The sequence below is a fragment of the Oreochromis aureus genome, linkage group 18 (genome assembly GCF_013358895.1).
Source record: "Oreochromis aureus strain Israel breed Guangdong linkage group 18, ZZ_aureus, whole genome shotgun sequence".
Lineage (NCBI taxonomy): Eukaryota > Metazoa > Chordata > Actinopteri > Cichliformes > Cichlidae > Oreochromis > Oreochromis aureus.
Window position 1 is genome coordinate 36210519 of NC_052959.1, and position 20517 is coordinate 36231035.

The following is a 20517-nucleotide window of genomic DNA, read 5'->3' on the forward strand; positions in this document are numbered from 1 at the left end:
TAGAAAAGAATAGAAAAGAGTGCCTTTACTTAGGACCAAGAGTCAAGTTAGAATAGAAAAGAATAGAAAAGAGTGCCTCTACTTAGGACCAAGAGTCAAGTTAGAATAGAAAAGAATAGAACAGAGTGCCTTTACTTAGGACCAAGAGTCAAGTTAGAATAGAAAAGAATAGAAAAGAGTGCCTTTACTTAGGACCAAGAGTCAAGTTAGAATAGAAAAGAAAAGAAAAGAGTGCCTTTACTTAGGACCAAGAGTCAGTCAAAATAAAAGTCCACCCAAGCTTCTGTCGCCCACCTTAAAGCTGAGAAAGACAGGCTACTTCTCATCGCTAACGTTTTACTGCCGTCCTTTATCATTTGAAGTTCAGTGACAGTGTCTGTCCGTGCTGGACCCCCATAAAAGTTAGTTAAGAATAAGAATTAACTCCCACGTAAAGTTTCTAATAAAGCCCAAGTGGTGTGTCTAAAATCTGAAATCATGTACGCTGTTATCTGGGACTCCATGAAGATGAGGATGAAGACGAGTATGGCTGGCAGGATGCTGGCGCCCATCATCCAGGCTGGAAACTGCCCGTCCGACCCCTGTAGGGAAATCACCCAGCCTCGCTTCTCTGGGCTGGACACCGAGAATCCGCTGGGCACGTTCAGTTTCTGCGAGCAAAGGATGAAGGCAGCTATTTAAAGCCCAGTACAAGGTTCATTTTTTGAGGCTTAAAATGTGCTCCGCCCCCACCTGCGTATAGGTGTCCTGCACACTGTAGTCCACCAGCACCATGATGAGGATGGCAATGGGGACCCCAAAGTCTCCGATGATCCTACGGAGCTGAAACACACAAAACATCATGTGAGAGCTCAGTAGGTACAAGGAAGGAAACATCCAGATGTAGAACCAATGACACAAGTGTGGGTGCATCTGAGCTCATTCAGAACACCTGGACAGGAAGTGAATCTGAGACACTGGTGGAGGTCTTTGGTGCCTTGTTTTGGATGTACATTGATGGTATCTAACACTGTGATGGTCTATAACAGCTTAACATGTGTACACCTGTATTTACATATAACTGTGCTCATAAACACCAGAGCCTATTATTTAAAGAAGGTGGGCCGTGTTTATGCAGTGGCCCAGGAGCTCTTTTCAACCTTTTACTTACTTTACAAAATGTTTTTCTTTATATTTTTACAGTCAGCTAAGCCACTCCGAGCCTTAATACAGTACAGAAGGGCTGCATTGTGGGACATTGAGTTTTTACATCCCCAAAGCTGAATTTGATCCCAGCAGACATACAGTGGAGAATGTGAGTGCTATGTGTGAAAGAAGAGTCCTTCATTGTCATTATGTGTTCACACATAATGACAATGAAGGACTCTTCTTTGTAGGTACCTTAACTGTTTACACCTCAGCTTATCTAAACTGTATAATGAGCTGAACTTTCATACCCGCACTCATACAAACGTGCTGTGTTTGTATGAATCTCTGCAGTTACAGTATTTTCCATCATTCTGTCCAATCAGTATATCTCAGGCTGTGAGGACGAATACACCTGGGCAAGTAGGCAGTCTGTCACAGGGCGACCACAGACAGACAGACAATGATTTATGCTCACCTTACCACCTGCAGCCAGTTTAGAGTAATCACTCATCAAACTGGCTGTGGAGAGAAACCAGCACATTGAGAAACTGGAGAAAGGATCTCGAGACTGTGATCCCAGTGTGTTAACCAGCACACCACCGAGCTGCTCTGTATGTACTTTCAATCTTTTAGATCTTAGCCTGCAGAACCTCGTATGTACTGTAATGTGTGTATACCTGTATGTACCTGTGTTTGTATGTACTGACCCTTCCAGGGAAGAAGGAGCTGTTCTTGAACTTGCGAAGGTAGAAGGCAATGAAATACGTTCCTGCCATGAGGACCAATGACAGCAGAGCAGTGTTCGGTTCTCCAACAACTTTCCCAGGATTCCCGGTGGCCATAGTGTAGTTGCAGTGAGATGGAGATTCAGTGTTGTTTCCATGGTAACAGTTATGGAGTGGATGCTCCTGAAAGATCTGGGAAAGACCAACAAAGAAGACATTGGCTAAAGTGTCTGTAACTACTTGATGTGCAGCAGGAAGCACTGAGTCTGTCTTGACCTCACAAGACGGAGTCTCCCATCTTCCTCCCCTCACATCCAAACTGTGGCAGATGGCTGCAGCAGGAATTTGAAATGAACTGACAACAGTGTTAGCTCCTGAACAGACCATCAAAATGATAGAACTGCCTGAGCTGTTTCAGAATCTCGGTTTCCCTCTGCAAAGTGTGTTGAGTATCTACAATGGTGTGAAAATTCTTTAATGCGAACAACACCTGTTCGCAATAAAGAAATCACTTAAATAAGTCCTGCCTGACAAAGTTGAGTTGACCAAAAGATCCTCAAAAGCCAGACATTATGCTGTGATCCAAGGAAATTCAGGAACAAATGAGAAACACAGTAGATGTCTCAGTTGGGAAAAGGTTATAAAGCCATTTCTAAAGCTGTGAGACTTCAGTGAACCGCAGTGAGAGCTATTATCCACAAATGGCAAAGACAGGAACAACGAGCCTTCCCAGCAGTGGCCGGCTGACCATCCAAGAGGTCACAAAAGACCCGAGAAGAACATCCAGAGAACCACAGGCCTCACTGGCCTCGGTTAAGGTCAGAGTTCATGACTCCACCATAAGAAATAGACTGGGCAGAAATGGCATCCATGGCAGAAAACCACTGCTAAGCAAAAGGAACGTAAAGGCTGATCTCAGTTTCCCAGAAAACATCGTGATGATGCCCAAGACTTATGGGAAAATACTCTGTGGACTGACAAGACAAAAGTTGAACTTTTTGAGTCCCGTTACATCTGATTTAAAAGTAACACAGCACTTCAGAAAGGGAACATCATACCAACAGTAAAATATGGTGGTTGTAGTGCAATGGTCTGGCGCTGTTTTGCTACCTCATGAACAGGAAGTTTGCTGTGGTAAATGGACCCATGAATTGTGCTGTCTACCAAAACATCCTGAAGGAGAATGTCCGGCTGTTCTGCAGCAGGACAATGATTCAAAACACACCAGCAAGTCCACCTGTGAATGGCTTAAGAAAAACAAAATGAAGACTTTGGAGTCCTAACCTGAATCCCATTGAGATGCTGTGGCACAACCTTAAAAAGGTGCTACCCTCCAATGTGACAGAATTACAACCATTTTGGGCCACAATTCCTCCACAGTGCCATAAAACACTCTTTCAATTATCACAAATGATGATGGCAGTTGTTGCTGCTGAGGCTGGCCCAACCAGTTATTAGGTTTAGGGGGCAATCACCTTTTCAAACAGGGTCATGTAGGTTCCTTTAATCATGAACACCTTCATTTAGAAACTGCATTTTGTGTTTACTTGTCTTTGTCTAATATTTGAATTTGTTTGATGATCTGTTTCGGATCAAGCAACCAAGAACATACAGGCGCAGGTATAATCTTCAAAAGATGGGCTTTATTATACCCCAGAAAAGACAAAGTTATCCAAAAAATTCAAAATATTGGAACCAACTAAGAACTAAGTCAGCCCATGAACTCGACTAAACAGAATTCTACTAAAAAATAATCTCGTAAGCCAACAAACTGACCTGCCCAAATAAGAGACAACTCTATTTATATAGCAGCTGAATGAACCATTTTAAACATCAGAGGTGAAAATGACAAAGACGATAGCTAAAGTTAATACAGGAAGAAACTCTATCCCCCCGTGTGGTCACAACTAATGGTTAAGTCCATTTTGTTGGCCTCTGCACTTAAACCAGCTCCACCCTCAGCCTCCTCAAACCAGGAAGGACCGGAGCAGCAGCCAGGTTTCTCAGAAAGACAGAAAGTGATTATTACAGCTAGTGATGGGTAGATGAGGCCTCGTGAAGCGTTTCAGCACATTCCCCAAACTGTATCGATACTGTTGCTGTTTTGCTCCATACTGACACCTGCTGGACCTTAAATATCATTGCAGGCAACTTACTTGAGACTCACAACAGACACTGATTCAATGACCTAGTCATACGTGTATACACTGTAAGGTATTGTACTTTCCATGGAATCATTTTATATCTTCTACATTTCAAATATTGTAGACATCTATAAAATATATTGTGAATGACACTAAGTGAAAATTAAAATGAAAGTATTGTGAATGTAATATTACCCATTTGACTCAGAGTTTATTATAAAATTCTATTCAGAAAAATAAGTTTATCCAATGTTTTTGCATTCAGTCTATTGCGTTTTTTGGACACCATTTCCCCAGCTTTGGAAAACTCACAGGCACAGATGAAGCTGGGGTACACAAAGACTGTAAAGTCAGGTGGGAAAAGTTCTGATAAGATGTCTTCCTATTCCCCCAGTACCTTAAAGGATTCTCTCTTCAGTCCTCATTTTCATATCCTTTCAAAGAATATCTAAGTGAAAGAATCCACGAATTACCTGAAAAACTTCTGAACTTACCTTGACCAGCTTGGCGAAGGTCTCATAGATAAAAATGAGGGAGATCAGGAAGGAGAAGATCTCCTGTGTGAAGCGTGATACAAAGCGAACGAGTATGCTTCCCTCAAAGGCCACGGTAAGGACAACGATGAGCACCAGCCAGAGACCGATCCATGCCCGACCCGTCAGATATTCGATCCCATTAACTTTACAAAACTACACAGGAACACAGAGGAGGCAGGTTTCAGGAGACAGTCTGAAATACTTTAGCCTGATGTTGCTACAGTGGACAAAAAGACAGTTAACATAGATTAGACTGGTATGAGTCAATGACTGTCCCCATCTCAGCTCAGCCAATGTCAAGATGCTGGAAAACTGATCAGCTCTCAGTATTGATGCACAAACTTCTGCGGAGTTCTTTCACTTTTGTCAAATTTCAGTGCTACAAAATTTAAATGTAGATCTAAAGGAGATTCGGTACATATAGGCACTGTCCATCGTAGAATTTGAAAGACTGTTTGCAAACAGAAGATCACTGGATGTAAGTAAAAGCTTTTTGTCAAGCTGATGTGTTCAACGTCAAGGAAATTTTGATCGTTTGCATAACTGAGGAGGAAAAGACAATTTCAAGAAAGCTTTGAGTCAAAAAGAAGTAAATGTACAAAACTTTGAGTTTAAAACTTTTCATTTAAATACAGGTTATATGCTGACGTGCCGACTTTGTGTCAGGCAATCTCACAGTGTAGAAGGCCTCTTCGAACACAAGCAGCGGTCCGGAGAAGCCGATCACCAGCAGCGGCTGAGCTCCCAGCACACTGAACACAATGCCCTGCAACGCAGTGGCCACTATCAGCTCCGACACGCCGATCAAACCCTCCGTTTTCTCACCTGCAGGGATGAAGATCACAGATCCTCATATGGATCAAAGGTAAGGCAGCCTTTCTTCAGCCAAGCCTCGCCAGGTTCAGACTTACCAAGCAGTCCACCAAAGGTGATGGCAGGTGACAGTGCAGCAAAGTAGATAAAGATAATGGCAGCCATACACTGAGGGTTGAGAGCATCTCGGATGTCGCTGAGATACTGAGGGTAGCGCCGCATCACGTCTTTGATGAGGCCTCCAAACAGACGACCTGACCTCCTCAACGGCTCATCACCAGGTTTGGAGGGAACAAGAGAATCTGCAGGAGAAGAGCAAGATTCTTTAACATTTTTACACTGACACTGAAGCTTTATAGAAACATGGATATTTTAATATTTAGGGAATAATAGACATTTACTATAAAAGCAGGCAACATGCTAATTTAACACTCCAGGAAAACAGCTGATTCAGGCAAAGCTCCCATCAAAAACCTGTTCTTTCAGCCCTTTTTTCAGCTTTTATCACTCAGCTCTAACCTGCTCATTAAACTGGACTCTGGCAGCTGGGGCTCACCTTTGTCCTGCTGAATGCTGGTCTGTTTCTCCTGAAGTTTGCTGCTCTGCTCCTCCTCCCTCTTTCTGAGCATTTCTCGTTGGAAGTGAGCCACTGAGTGGAGCAACTCGTCCCCGCTGACCTCAGAGGGCGGGAGGACAATGCTGCTGTCCAGAAAGCGGTTGATGGCTGTCAGCAGGTCCTGACGGTCGTCTGCCTGGTACGCCGCCTCATGGAAGTTCTAAAGGAAGAAAAAAGATTGAACCTCATGATAATAGATGATGCTGATTAATATCTGGTGCCATCAGGAAGTATCTTACACAGTCTGCTGGCACTCACCTTGTCAGACATGAGTGTTGAGATAGATCGTCCAATCTGATGGTAGTCAATGTTGGCAGTGGGTGGGCCCAGCAGGAGGAAGAGGAACCTAACTGGCACAGGAACCTCCAAGACAGATTCCAGCAGAACTGCCTCCTGCAGTCGCACAAATGCCATGGATGGCTGGTCCAGGAAACCCACACTGCCTGCAGACACATGAGAGTGATGCACTGAACCCAGTGAACATGCTCCTCCACACGGCAACACATGACCAAGAAGGTTATGCATGTCCATGTTCAGTCCTGTGAAAAAGGTTTTGGTACTATGGAAGTGTAAGTCTTTGATTTTCATCTTTCTCGTTGTATTACCCAACTAGTCTTTAAAGATACAAGGAAATACAAGAAGCCGTGCAGGAAACCCTCCCTGAGTCTTCTTTGTTGCTAGTGTTTGCACCGGTGTGATCGGTGTGATGCATACCTACGAGCACCACAGTGGCCTCAGCTCGCTCTGGGATCTTCTCCATTAGCTTCACCTCATGCTTGGATCTGGAGTGACAGAGCTGTGGGACTTCTCTCTAGACAAGCACAAAGTGAAGTCAGTGCCATACCAACAGGCTGATCTTCATGTCCAACATGTACATCGGACACCAGGCACTCTGAGGTGGAGGCTTCAGCTGTCTGAACATCTGTGAGATAATCATCTCACAGATGTAATATTATCTACAGCTACTTTCAGTACCATTGATATTCAGTTAGACTCTTTTTCTCCAATTGATCTTTCTGAGTTAACTTCAATAATTACTTCCTCCAAACCATCAACGTGTCTTTTAGACCCCATTCCTACAAAACTGCTCAAAGAAGTCCTGCCATTAATTAATGCTTCAATCTTAAATATGATCAACCTATCTCTAATAATCGGCTATGTACCACAGGCCTTCAAGCTGGCTGTAGTTAAACCTTTACTTAAAAAGCATCTCTAGACCCAGCTGTCTTAGCTAATTATAGGCCAATCTCCAACCTTCCTTACAAATGATCTTCTTATGGCCTCTGACAGTGGACTCATCTCTGTGCTTGTCCTGCTAGACCTCAGTGCTGCGTTCGATACTGTTGACCATAATATCCTATTAGAGTGATTAGAACATGCTGTAGGTATTACAGGTACTGCACTGCAGTGGTTTGTATCATATCTATCTAATAGACTCCAATTTGTGCATGTAAATGGAGAGTCCTCTTCACACACTAAGGTCAATTATGGTGTTCCACAGGGTTCAGTGCTAGGACCAATTCTATTTACATTATACATGCTTCCCTTAGGCAGCATCATTAGAAGACATAGCATAAATTTTCACTGCTATGCAGATGACACGCAGCTCTATCTATCCATGAAGCCAGGTAACACACACCGATTAGTTAAACTGCAGGAATGTCTTAAAGACATAAAGACCTGGATGGCGCTAACTTTCTGCTTCTTAATTCAGATCAAACTGAGGTTATTGTACTCGGCCCTGAAAATATTAGAAATATGGTATCTAAGCAGATTCTTACTCTGGATGGCATTACCTTGGCCTCCAGTAATGCTGTGAGGAACCTTGGAGTCATTTTTTGACCAGGACATGTCCTTCAACGCACATATTAAACAAATATGTAAGACTGCTTTCTTCCATTTGCGCAACATCTCTAAAATTAGAAATATCCTGTCTCAGAGTGATGCTGAAAAACTAGTTCATGCATTTATTACTTCCAGGCTGGACTACTGTAATTCTTTATTATCAGGATGTCCTAAAAACTCGCTGAAAGCCTTCAGCTAATCCAAAATGCTGCAGCAAGAGTCCTGACAGGGACTAGAAGAGAGAGCAGATTTCTCCTGTTTTGGCTTCCTTCATTGGCTTCCTGTTAAATCCAGAATTGAATTCAAAATCCTGCTCCTCACATACAAGGTCTTAAATAATCAGGCCCCATCTTATCTTAATGACCTTGTAGTACCATATCACCCTATTAGAGCACTTCGCTCTCACACTGCAGGCCTACTTGTTGTTCCTAGAGTATTTAAAAGTAGAATGGGAGGCAGAGCCTTCAGTTTTCAGGCCCCTCTTCTGTGGAACCAGCTTCCAGTTTGGATTCAGGAGACAGACACTATCTCTACTTTCAAGATTAGGCTTCAAACTTTCCTTTTGCTAAAGCATATAGTTAGGGCTGGACCAGGTGACCCTGAATCCTCCCTTAGTTATGCTGCAATAGACGTGAGGCTGCTGGGGATTCCCATGATGCATTGAGTTTTCCTTTCCAGTCACCTTTCTCACTCACTATGTGTTAATAGACCTCTCTGCATCGAATCATATCTGTTATTAATCTCTGTCTCTCTTCCACAGCATGTCTTTATCCTGTTTCCTTCTCTCACCCCAACCGGTCGCAGCAGATGGCCCCGCCTCCCTGAGCCTGGTTCTGCCGGAGGTTTCTTCCTGTTAAAGGGAGTTTTTCCTTCCCACTGTCGCCAAAGTGCTTGCTCATAGGGGTCATATGATTGTTGGGGTTTTCTCTGTATGTATTATTGTAGGGTCTAGCTTACAATATAAAGCGCCTTGAGGCGACTGTTGTTGTGATTTGGTGCTGTATAAATAAAATTGAATTGAATTGAATTGATTGCACAGTGTCTCCATCTAAAGTTTAGTTTTAACCTTGTTCTTCTCTCCATCAGCGTCCTTGTGATTGGTCAGGTTGATGCAGGGTTCAGATTTTCCATTGTGTCTGTCCATAAGGGTGGCCATGTTTGCTGCAGAGATGTTCCTGCTGAATAAGCTGTGATCTTTCTCATCGCTGGGGTGACTGAGGAAAGAAGAAGAAATGTGCTCAGGAAAAGGCTGGCTGGCTGGTTGGATGGATGGATGGATGGATGGATGGATGTTTGGATGGATGCACCTGTGACGGAGCAGCAGAGCTCCCAGAACATTGGCTCGATCTTCAGCTTTAATCTGATCTGAGATCACCATCTGTTCCACCACCTGCTGAGCAATCCCTGGTAAAGTCTTCTGCTTCAGATCCAGGAGTACGGCCCCTGAAACAACACAAACGTGAGAGGGTTGGGAAGTCAGCGATGGGCAGCGTCTGTTTGTTTTGTCTTGTGTTTATTTGCTTTTATTTTTCTTCCATCTCTGTAAATCAGTAACTTGTAGATGTTGAATATGACCACAGAGTGGAGCCCCCTCCTGCTCCCTGAGCTGACAGTTTCAAACACTGATACAGATTGTTATCATATGTGACCAGTGAAATTGTTTTTATGGAGGCCTGATATATCTATATCACAGTGGCATACTCCTGGAACCAAATAGTTTTGACAGCAGCGGCCAAACAATATCGTAGGTATTTAATCCAAGGTGACCCAGAAAGTGAAATTTTTTCCCTTTTCATCAAAAAGTCCAGCACTGCTGCCATGCATACGTATCACAAAAAGTCCTTCAGTAAACCTTTTTGTGCAGCCATCAGCTGATTGAGCTTTAATATAACTGCAACATGGGGAAAGCTGTTATTGACAACAACTTACTCTGTATGTGAATGTTTCATCTTCAAGTTATTATGAAAGCTAATTGAATTTAATCTAATGCTTCAGATTAGCAGAAAAATGAAACAGTATGCACAGCGGTGGGACTTGAGTACATGTGTAGCTCCTGAATGGGCTTCATCCAAGGTAAAGTGGAGGGGGCTGCCCTGACTTGGCCATACACACTCACAGACAGGAAGCTGTCCACCGGAGGGCAGCAGAGAGCTTCCTGCTCCTCCTCACCTTGGGCCATTGTTTTTCTGAGCTCCAGCAGAGAACGGAAGGACAGGGAGGCAATGTGAGGTCTCCCCCAGCGCTCTGTCTCCTCCTCCACCTCCTCCTCAAACTTGATCCATCGAGCCGTCTCCCTCCACTGCAGCTCCTGGTTCCTGTCGATCACCAGCTCGTTCAGCTCCACGAACACCTGGAATCACAGAGGACAGCGAGTCTAAAGAAGACGGCGCCATGGCGTGCGCTCACGAGAATCAGAGAAGCTAACCAACGATGAAAGATGTCAGCACTGAGCTCCTGAACATTTTCACAGAGAGCCGGACTGATGAAGCTCCACAACAGCGACAGATGCTACTTCTTCTTCCAGCTGCAGTAATCTTCATCAGTACATATATCATTACATCACTATACTAAAGCAAGTCAGAGGACACAAACTGAGTCACTGAACACGGTCAAAAGAAGCTAAGTCAGTTAAAACCAGAGCCAGTCCAGACTTATTCTCACATCTGTCACAGCTGTCGACCTTCATGTTCACATATTAAACCTAATGCTGTGATTAAACAGGCACAAAGAAGGCTAGAAAACTGAAAACAGGACCAACTGGCTCACATGACCATTTTTGAATTTGGCACAAAGTTCAGCTCGTGTATTTGGTAAAAAATCAAACATAAAACAAGAGAAATCAGAATAAAACTAAAGGAAGAGACAAAACAAAGTTAATCCAAACTGAAGCTGGGACATTAAATCACTCTACCTTATTTTGTCGACTCTTTAGGTCCAAACCCACCATCCTGAAGACTAGAGAACACTGAGCGGAGAGAGAAGCTCACCTCAGAGTTTACCTAGCTCTACCTGTCTGACTCTACCTGTCTGACTCTTTCTCATTAAGACAGAGTCCAGTTTGTCACCCGTTCACAATGGCACCCGGATTAACCCGCTCAGACTCTCGGCTCGTCTTTCGTCCCTCCTGTCAGCCTCATTCTGGTTGTTTTGTTGTGAGAATCACATCATGTGGACCACCTGAACTGGCTCACCTGAACCTTCTTTAATCAGGTTTATACCCACAAATACACCGACATTCCTGTAAACCTTGCGCTCTGTCACCAGCTTCACCCTGTGTGTACGGGATTGTTTTAGCACGTCACATAAACACGAGTCAGAACTTCCACAAAAACGCAGCAGCAATCGAACCCGCAAGGAGCCAAAGTAAGAAGTCAGTGAAGGAAGTGTGAGCTGAAGTAAATCAAAAGAAAAGCACAAAAACAAAATCATCAGGATCAGCTGACAGCAGTTTAGTCTCAGTTTAAGTGAACCTGAAGACGATTACATGTGAAACATCAAAATTAGTCAAATTAGAGGAAGTGAGGGAAAAGGGACAGAAGGACAGGTGTTTAAGTTGAAGCAGAAAAGTAGCCGAACCAGGATGTGTGGTTAGAGCAGAGTTCAAAGGTCAGACCTCGGCGGCTCAGAGTGGTGATGAGGATTGGGCTCAGCGTGTTTATGTTTCCTATGATAATGACGGCTCCTTAGCCCCGCACTCTGACCTCATGAGGCGTACGGTCCGGTCGCAGGTGCTGGTTTGTCCAGCTGACCGTCGGATCTCTGGTGGCGTGGACGATCGGCCCTCTGGAGCTCCGCCTAACCAGGTGACGTCGAACGGCTGGAACGTCATCCAGTCGGTGACCTGCGGTGGACACAAGTGTCCCATATTTAATGCTGGCTGTCACCAAGCTCTCACACCGAGCGCCACCCTGAACCAAACATGAGAAAAACTGGACTTTAAATAAAGTGTCACAGTGATGCTAAGGTGAGGTCACAGCAGCTGTCAGAGCTATAAAGAGAAAAAGAGGCAACAGTTACAGTTACACTAATTATTACTTTCATCTGACATCAATGAAGGAATACTAAATCCTTCTGACCGCTCTTATATCACAGTTCTACTCTGAGCACTTAAAGCACTTTTCACCACCAGCCTCTTTGAGCCGCTCAAACACATTCATGCACGTTCTGTTTCTACACATTATTACCTTTTCTAACAGTCGCGCTCACGCGCCGATGGAGCCGCAAAACGACTAACTGATGCTCAGCATCCCAGAGCCGGGCATCCTACTTTCCTACCACCTACCTCCTGACCCACAGGAAGCTCACCCTAAACTTCAATGACCGCCATGTTGGGGACTGTCTGTCCTCACATTGTGGCTGTATGACCCAGAGTCCCCACAATGATGCAAATCCAGAACACACTCACACACACGCTCTTGTGGGAACTTTGTGCAGTCTAACAGGATTTCAGGCTTGGCTGAACATCTGCGAAAAATCATTTACAGGAGAGTCTGACTGTCATTCGATCACCTGACACACACACACAGGTGTGCCCACTCAGCAGGTGAGCAGAGTTTAAAGTTTCAGTAAAAATTGGATTTTCTGTGAAAGTTTCACACCATTTATTTTTTCTGGGAAAGAATCATCAAAAGCAGCCAATCACAATCCAGCGATGAACTGCTGACAGCGAGCATGTTTACAACTTGAGAGCGGCGCGCTCCGCTAACCCTGACCCACTCATGCTCCTACACACAGGTCATGTGACTCCCCACCCCGACTCATGCAGAAGCTTTGTTCTGCAGTTTTCTTCATGGACCACACAGGTGACATAAAAATGTCACCTGTGTGAAAAGTTCATCCTACTGCACATTTTACATGCAATTCTTCATACCGCCTGCAGGGGGTGCACTGCTCGAAAAAACAACACTTTTATATGGACTTCAGTTTGAATTATTTTTACATTCCTCTAATCAAAGACAAGCATTAATGCAAAAAGAACAAATCCTCTCTCTCTCGTGGATTGTAATGAGTCTGACTGTACGACACACACATCAGAATAAGAATCATTTATTAACCCCGAGGAAAAGAAAACGTGACAACAAACCGTCTGTGAACCACGTGTCCGAGAGAAACTCGACGAGAAGAAGTAACACACAAAGAAATTAGCGCTCTGTTCAGAGCCGCCTGCATGCTTCAGTGTCAAGTCACGTTTAAAAGGAGCTCTGACTGACTTTTGATGCCGTCCAGGTCCACAGATGTCAGCGTTTCGGACTCGTCGGCATCTGCGGCGCTCATCACGGCGCCGTTGCGATTGGACGAGATGGTGGTCGGGTCACTGTGAAGGGGGAGGTGCCACAGGTTAACACCAGTAAAGTGCAGGAAAACACATTACCTGACAGGTGTGCCACTCACTCGCCATCAGTTTGACTGTAGGCCTCCTCCTCCTTTCCATCATCTTCGTCCTGTTGGTCTTCTTCTATGGTACTTGCATTGCTGGGGGCGGAGCCTCGCCTGCACTCCTTCCTCCCGTTGGCGGTCTTCTTCCTCCTGCTGTCGGCGGGTGGTTTGGAAAGAGGGTGATGGACGTGGAGGGAAGAGTGGCGGTGTTCTGCGACAGGAAGACAATTCGGACTTTTAGGAGGAGATCACGAGAACCTGCTCAAGAACCTGAAAACCAGCAGTCATCATCAGTCGGCTTCCTCTCTGATGGTCTCCTAGCCTCCTAACATCAGCCAACATTAATGTCATGCTACGCAAGCCCAGCTTTTGGCTTTCCAACAAGAGCTTTCCTTTCAAATGAAATCCCTTAAAGAGGTTCTTTGTTGGCGATGTCACACTGACCTGATTTTACTACTGACTACAAAGATGTCTGTTTTCAACATGGAAACCTTTGTATTATTATTATGCACAGTCTGGGCAATGAGCTACCAGAAGCTTTTAACTCTTACAGTTAGACATCTCAGGGATTAAATGTGTAGTTGAACTGTTCCTGGTTCTGGTTCTGTCTAGTTTGGATCAAATGGGATGTATGTGGCTCTAAATGGAGAATGGATGGAACTCTTTAACCATCTGAGGTCTACATCCTCATCGATGATACCAAGTAACACAGTGGAAGTATGTCACTGTTGCACTGTGAAAGATGTTCTCTGAAATCTTTAAAACAAAGGGTCAGAGGTCATCATAGATTGGGGCTTGGACCTTAAAGGGTCAGTAAACCTGAAACCTGCGTCTAACACTGCAGTTAGTGGACACTGAGTTGTTTGCAGACCTGCCAAGAGATTCAACCTGTCACCTGGGTCTGCTGCTGGGGCCTCCTCCCCCTCACCCAGGAGGTGTTCCTGGTCAGATACCCTAACCACCTCAATTGGTTCCTTTTGATGGAGTAGCAGGAGTAGCAGCAGTATCCTAAACCCCACCCACCACCCCAAATGACCATGCACCTCACCCTATCTCTAAGGGAGAGCCCAGCTACCCTTTGAAAGTAACTAATTGCCACCACCTGTACCGGAGACCTCATTCTTTCCATCATTACCCAGAGCTCGCAGCCATAGTTGAAGCTAGGCACTGAGTTCAACTGGTAAATTGTCAGCTACATTCTTAGCGCTCTCATCGCCATAACAGAACAGTACAGCGATCACATACGTGATGATGATGATGATGCTACATCGCTCTGTTTCTCAATCTCCCTTCACTCATGAACAAGATCCCAAAACACTGGAACTCCTCGACCTGGGGCAGTAAGTTGTTCCTCACTGTATTTGACCCTTTTCTGACTAAGGACTACGGCCTCAAAGTTGGAAGATGGATTCTGATTCCAGACGGTTCACACTCCCCAGTGCAAACTGGAGGTCATTGCTCAAAGCTGAAGAAACCACATCATCCAATAAAAGCAGACATGAGATCCTGAGACCACCGTTCCTTGGCTGTGTCAAGATATTCCCCACAGGATACCCTAAGGGACGCAGTCAAACGCCTTTCCCAAGTCCAGAAAGTACAATTAGACTAAGTAGGGAAACTCCCACACACCCTCAAATATCCTGGAGACGATAAGCAGCGGGCCCATTTGTCCACAACCAGGATGAAAACTAACAGGTTCAACCTCTCCAGCACCCTGGTACGGTGGAACTACATTTATTGGTTTTTATACTTAAAGAAAACTAAAGAAGTCGATATTATAGACACAGGGAACATGAAACACCTGGGACCTCCCAATTCTCAAACCTATCGACAGCCAACAGGCCTTTACAACACCCCATAAAAGATGAGGGTAGTGGATACCTCAAGGAAACATACTGATACTTCAAAGTTTTAAGAACCTCTTGGTTAACCAAACTTTATTAAACCCTCTTAGAACCTATACGAGCGATCCAAATTCTGGTTTTAAATCCTTTGAAAGGCACATGGAGAAAATCCAAACAGGTCTTTCCAAGGTCTTTTGAACCCGGGAGCATCTGGATGTCTTACCTTCGATGTCCTGTTCATCATAGACTCTGTGCTTCTCTGGCGGGCTGCGAGCTGCAGGACAAAGGATCTGCTGAAAGTCCTGAACATCAAAGGCCTTGTTTAGATCTTCCTCTTCTTCTTCATCAGCATGACAGTGTGGAGGAGGAGGAGACTGGAGATAAAAAACACAAACTGGTGAATTAAATGTTGTGAGTCTTTCATGAACATAGCTGTCTCCAGCTGTGATCAGATCTCAGTGCTTCCTCTGCACAGGCAACATTTCCTGTCTTTAACTTTGTTTTGAACACAAACACTTCAAACACACAACCACCACAAAACAAAAAGTAAAACCCGCACGTATGCAAAGAAGATGATGGTTTCCAGCCAATCAGAACAGAGGTAGCTCACACAGACTGACACAACTGAACAAAAAGCCCAGACAGCAAACTCCCCCATAAGTGATCATTATCAGATCGATATTATTGATCGCTCATCGGTTTCTGTGGAAACTCACTGCAGACTGACTGAGGGTGTCACCAGGACTCGCTGAGCTCTGATCATGGCTCATGGCTCCCACAAGGGTCAGAGGTCACAGAGCTGGATATTCAGCAGCAAGTTGGGCAGCAGAACCTGGGGAGGGAGGTACACTGGAGGTCAGAGGTCAGGTTAATTGACGCTGTTCAGTAAGTGTAAGAACTGAATCTGTTCACGAATCTGCTGATCCTGAATCTCAGAATAATGTTTTAAAACCTGAAATGTTTTGGCCCATTAATCCTGCCGCTCTGAGCTGAAACGCTCTGATGTACAGAGTGTACGTGGAACACACCGTGAAACTTCAGCCATGATTTTTGGTCAACTTACACAATTTTAAAGGGTTAAAATGTAATTTTTGATTTTGTGGAACCAAATATAAACTTAAACTAACACTCAGGACTGACGTCTCTCCAGAAACCATGAAGCTTAATGTGAGCAGCTTCACGGAGGAACCATGACGTCCATGTTCAGGCAGCTCGCAAATGTCCCAGCTCGCTTTAGGAGGGATGCTGGAGCTCAGAGCTTCCTGTAGGTGCTCATCAGGCCTGCACGAAGTCGAAACAAGGTTTGTGGTTTCTGCACAGACGCATCAGAGCTGAGGTTTGTCTCATTGATCGTTTTGCACTTTGAGCGCCACTAGCTGAACGCCTCTCACTTTTATCGTATTCAAGAGGCGGCAGACATCTCTACAGCTGAGCTCTCCAAACCGGCACAGAGAAACATCCAGGTGGATCATCAGGCCAGAGCTGAGTTTGAGTTTAGGCTTACAACTTTGGAGATGAATTTTTTTTTAAATATCAGTTATATTTGATTCCTTTAAATCAGTACAAGTCACAAATATGTTTGATATAATAATATGAATACTAATAAAACTCTTTTAATTATCGCGTCTTGGACCTCTGTCTGTGAGCAGACAGTTCAGATTTTCAAAATAAAACTCTCACGACAGGTAAAAGGTCAGAGGTCTTTAATGATGCGACTGCAAGGGTCAGAGTGAGGGATGATTCAGCAGCAGGCGAGCTTCAGAAAAAGGACGTGCTGAGCGCTTACAGGTGTGTCGTACGACTGTCCGTTCCAGCTGGTTCCTCGCCCTGACCCATGGTCGATGTTCCTCCTGCTTTAAAAGCCTTTGGAATGAAAGACTGTTTGACAGCCTGTTCACATTTATGTGACCTCTCGTTTTAGCTCCACCCCCTCAGAGGCTTTAACTTTCCTTGTGGTTAAATAAGCCTCACACTGACTCACTGCTCCGCCGTGTGGCACAATGCAGAATTACACCAACACCTGTAAAACTTCAGATGAGCTCTCTTCAGTGAAACAGGTAAACCCGGACATCGAGTCTTCAGATCCTTTTCATGCTTTAATTCACTGCCAGACATTTAAAAAAAAAAATTAATTAGAAATTTACAAAGAAAAAAACATCTTTAATGCTTCCTGTGATCTGCAGAGTGATTCTTGTCTTACATGATGATAAATGTACTGCATCTGTCCAGCGTGCTCACAGGCACACTGGCGCAGAGAGGAGAACAGGAAGCTTTTTAAAATAGATTTGACTGTAGTTTTGCACCTCTGTGTGATTTTCAGCAGGGCTGACAGGTGTGCTGCTGCAGGTACAGACAGTCGGGTTCATTAACTCGAGAACGTTTCAGCATCTCTGTGCAGGAAGGAGAAACGTGACAACAGCTCACACAGGAGCCTGCTGTTTCCCACAATCAGCTCAGCTAAAAGTTTGATTTTCATTTTAGAAGCACGAATAAAAGAAGGTTTGAATAATGACATCATTAATTGTGATTTAAGTGCTCGGTGCTGTTTCTCAAACTCAGAGCAGGAGCTAAAGCACAGTTTAAACTGATCTGGGCTCAGTGACACTGCCACTGAGTGTGTGAGTGTGTGAGTGTGTGAGTGTGTGAACAGGAAGAGAGTTGGAGCCTACCTCAGCGTCCTTGCAGCTCTGAAAGAGAGAAATTATAATGCAAAGTCTGAAACCAACAGGAAGAGAATGGGTGGAGGGGAGGGTGGCAAATGGGGGAGGGTATGGAGGGGTGGGGAGGTGGTGGTGGGAGGGAGAAGAAAGAAGGTTGAAAGGAGGAGAGGAGGCAGAGAGAGGGAGCAGAGAGGAGACGGACACGCTGCAAATGAGGAGCTCCAAACTCTCCACAGAAACCTGATCAGCTGAAGGTCACCATGGCAACCGCACTGTCACTCAGTGCTTGCCCCGCCTCCCGTCTGCACACACACACACACACACAGCTGCAGATATTCCGATGCTGTCTCTGATGACATCGCACAGACAGGTAACTCCCACCTGATTCTGTCCAACCAGCACGCGAAGCAGGTGACGGAGCATTTCTATTGGTCAGTGTGATCACCTGCACACGACAGCCTGAAACTCTCTGACTGATTTCTGCTGTCTGACAAACAAAAAAGCAACAAAAGGACCTGATCTGCAGAGACCTGAGGACAGGGCTGCAATTCAGAGTCCGGCCTGATGGTGCCTCACTGCTCTAGACTGTATATAAAAGATGGACACAACCCCTGTGACGTCACAGAGCTGGGAGTGGTCTGGAGCCAAGCTTCTGTCTCACTTTCATAGCCTCAGAGATGAAGGTGGGCCTGGGAAAGATGAAGATGATGAAGTAAGAAAGTCAACTTTTATTTATACAGCACTTTTTAAGACGAGGACCACAAAGTGCGTCACAGCAAAACAATAAATGTAAAAGATGAGTTTTCAGTCGTTTCTTAAAGAGACCGCCGAGTCCACAGATCTCAGACTCAGAGCTCCGGAGTCATCGAGGTAAAAGCTCGGTCTCAGCGTTTAGCCTCGTATACGATCAGCAGGACCTCAGGGACCTGATGGGGACGTATGGCTGCAAAAGGTCAGTGATGTAAGCTGCTGTTTGTCCATGCAGAGCTCTAACAGTCAGAACCAGCCGCATCAGCGACGCCGTCCATGAGAGTAAGATCTGTTCTCACAGCAGCGTCCTGAACAACCTGCAGACGCTCCGGCCAGTTTCTGCTTGCACCAGTGAACACTGACTTACAATAATCCAAACGTGATGAAATAAATGCATGAACAACGATTTCCAGTTCACAGCACGACACAATGGTACAATCTGCCTTAAATGATAAAAACAAGACTGAACCACAGATCTGACATCCACAGTGGGAGTCACGAGTTACCCAAGGTTCCTGAGAAAAGGGCTTTCACTACACTGGGCACCAGAGATGGGCAGTAATGCATTACTGTAATCCGATTACTTTTTTCAAGTAACGAGTAAAGTAAGGGATTACTATTGCAAAAAAGGTAATTAGATTACCGTTACTTTCACGTAGGAACGCTGCGTTACTGCGTTACTAAAACCGTGATTTTTTTGCGAGAATGTCTCATGACAGTGGCGTGGCGGTGCGGCGTTCATGACAACAGCTGTGTGCAGATCAACAATGGATAATATAACAAGTGCGGGAGAGAGTATGAGCCTGCAGCGTTTAAAGCGTGGAAGTACTGACCTTACTTTGAGTTTGATTCCATAAAAAGTGACAAAAACATTAGCGTCCACTGTTCACTGCGTGGGAAGAAAACTTCTCTTTACAGCGAAAAAACCCCTAAACTTACGAGCAAGCAGCGAGTGCGCTACGACGGAATGGAGATTCACAGAGAAACTCGCGGATTCTTCCACTGACCGCTGCGGCACACCTGCACCAAGGCAAACATCCGCCTGCTATACAGGTGAAAATAGAGCAACAGGACCGCTGAGTCTTTGATTTTATTTATTTTCTGCTGTGTTTTACTTTCATCTATTTGAAAGAGTGAGTGTAAACACAAAAAAATATTTTATTTTATGTGCTGGAATGTGCAGAAAATAGGTTTAAATGTTAAACTAATTTCTTCCAGTCAGAGAATGTTGCATATAATTTAATTTTTGCTTGATGCATAAAGTTAAAAGATTAAAACTAATAAAACAAGTTTTAAAAAGAGACTTTTCCATTTGATTACATTTTGTATGATGGATTATGCAGAAAAAGTAGAATTGGGCTGAAAGATCTATCGCTTTATCACCTATTCAGGTTGTAAATCGTGTTTTTAAAAAGTAACTAAGTAACTAAGTAATTAATTACTTTTGAAAATAAGTAATCAGTAAAGAAACGGGATTACTTTTTGGGGGAGGTAATCAGTAATTAGTTACTGATTACTTTTTCAAGTAACTTGATCAACACTGCTGGGCACAGACAAGGACCTATGCTTTATCTGCATTAGGCTGGAGAAGGTTATCCAACATTTAATGGAGTCTAAGAAGCTGTTCAGCATCTGCAGCTTAGAAAAATCTTTTAAAAGACTTAAAAATACTAGTCTTAGCCTAAAAGAGATATAGAAGGGCAGATCATCTGCACAGTGGTGATAGCACATGCCCTTAAAGGTACTCAGAATGTACTGAAGTGGGAGCAGAAACAATAAGGGCCCAATACACAACCTTGATGATGATGATGATGATGATGATGATGAAAGCGATGAAAGTGCTTTTTAAGAAAAGTAACAATGATTATTCTGGTCTTTCAGCTCACAGCACCACCATCAAGAAGTCACACAGATGTGTCTGATGGAGGCTGTAACGGGGGTGGGGCTGGGTGGAGCTGCAGGATCCACCGGTCTCTCTGACAACCACACTGAGACCGCCACGGTCACGGGGGGAAGACGCCGTTTCATCGCCAATTAATTTTTTTTTAAAGTTGCTGTCATTGGTCGAGCTCGTTATGAA

General features: G+C 44.5%; 1 protein-coding gene across 3 annotated transcripts; it reads right to left on the reverse strand.

The window, feature by feature from the left end:
- Window positions 1-208: 208 nt before the first annotated feature.
- slc4a2a (solute carrier family 4 member 2a) lies at window positions 209-17796 on the reverse strand. 3 transcript variants are annotated; one of them, XM_039601677.1, is made up of 19 exons: window positions 17331-17386; window positions 17048-17131; window positions 15744-15859; window positions 15251-15401; window positions 13199-13394; window positions 13018-13121; window positions 11509-11648; window positions 9977-10157; window positions 9115-9250; window positions 8874-9021; window positions 6677-6773; window positions 6221-6405; window positions 5903-6122; window positions 5445-5648; window positions 5210-5358; window positions 4492-4686; window positions 1836-2045; window positions 733-822; window positions 209-650 (listed from the first exon to the last, which is right to left on the reverse strand). In XM_039601677.1, the coding sequence occupies exons 3-19, from the start codon at window positions 15795-15797 to the stop codon at window positions 420-422; spliced, it is 2691 nt and encodes an 896-aa protein (XP_039457611.1). In that variant the 5' UTR covers window positions 15798-15859; window positions 17048-17131; window positions 17331-17386; the 3' UTR covers window positions 209-419. The 3 variants fall into 3 exon arrangements, with proteins under 3 accessions (XP_039457611.1, XP_039457612.1, XP_039457610.1); XM_039601678.1 differs by lacking the exons at window positions 17048-17131; window positions 17331-17386 and adding an exon at window positions 17697-17796; XM_039601676.1 differs by lacking the exon at window positions 17331-17386 and having other exon boundaries at window positions 17048-17327.
- Window positions 17797-20517: the final 2721 nt, after the last annotated feature.

Coding starts and splice junctions, on each gene's coding strand:
- slc4a2a (XM_039601678.1), bottom strand. CDS start 15,797: ATGAGCCATGATCAGAGCTCAGCGAGTCCTGGTGACACCCTCAGTCAG. Junction 6,406..6,676: donor GGCCACTGTGGTGCTCGTAG/GTATGCATCACA, acceptor ATGTGTCTGCAG/GCAGTGTGGGTTTCCTGGAC. Junction 651..732: donor TGCAGGACACCTATACGCAG/GTGGGGGCGGAG, acceptor CTTTGCTCGCAG/AAACTGAACGTGCCCAGCGG.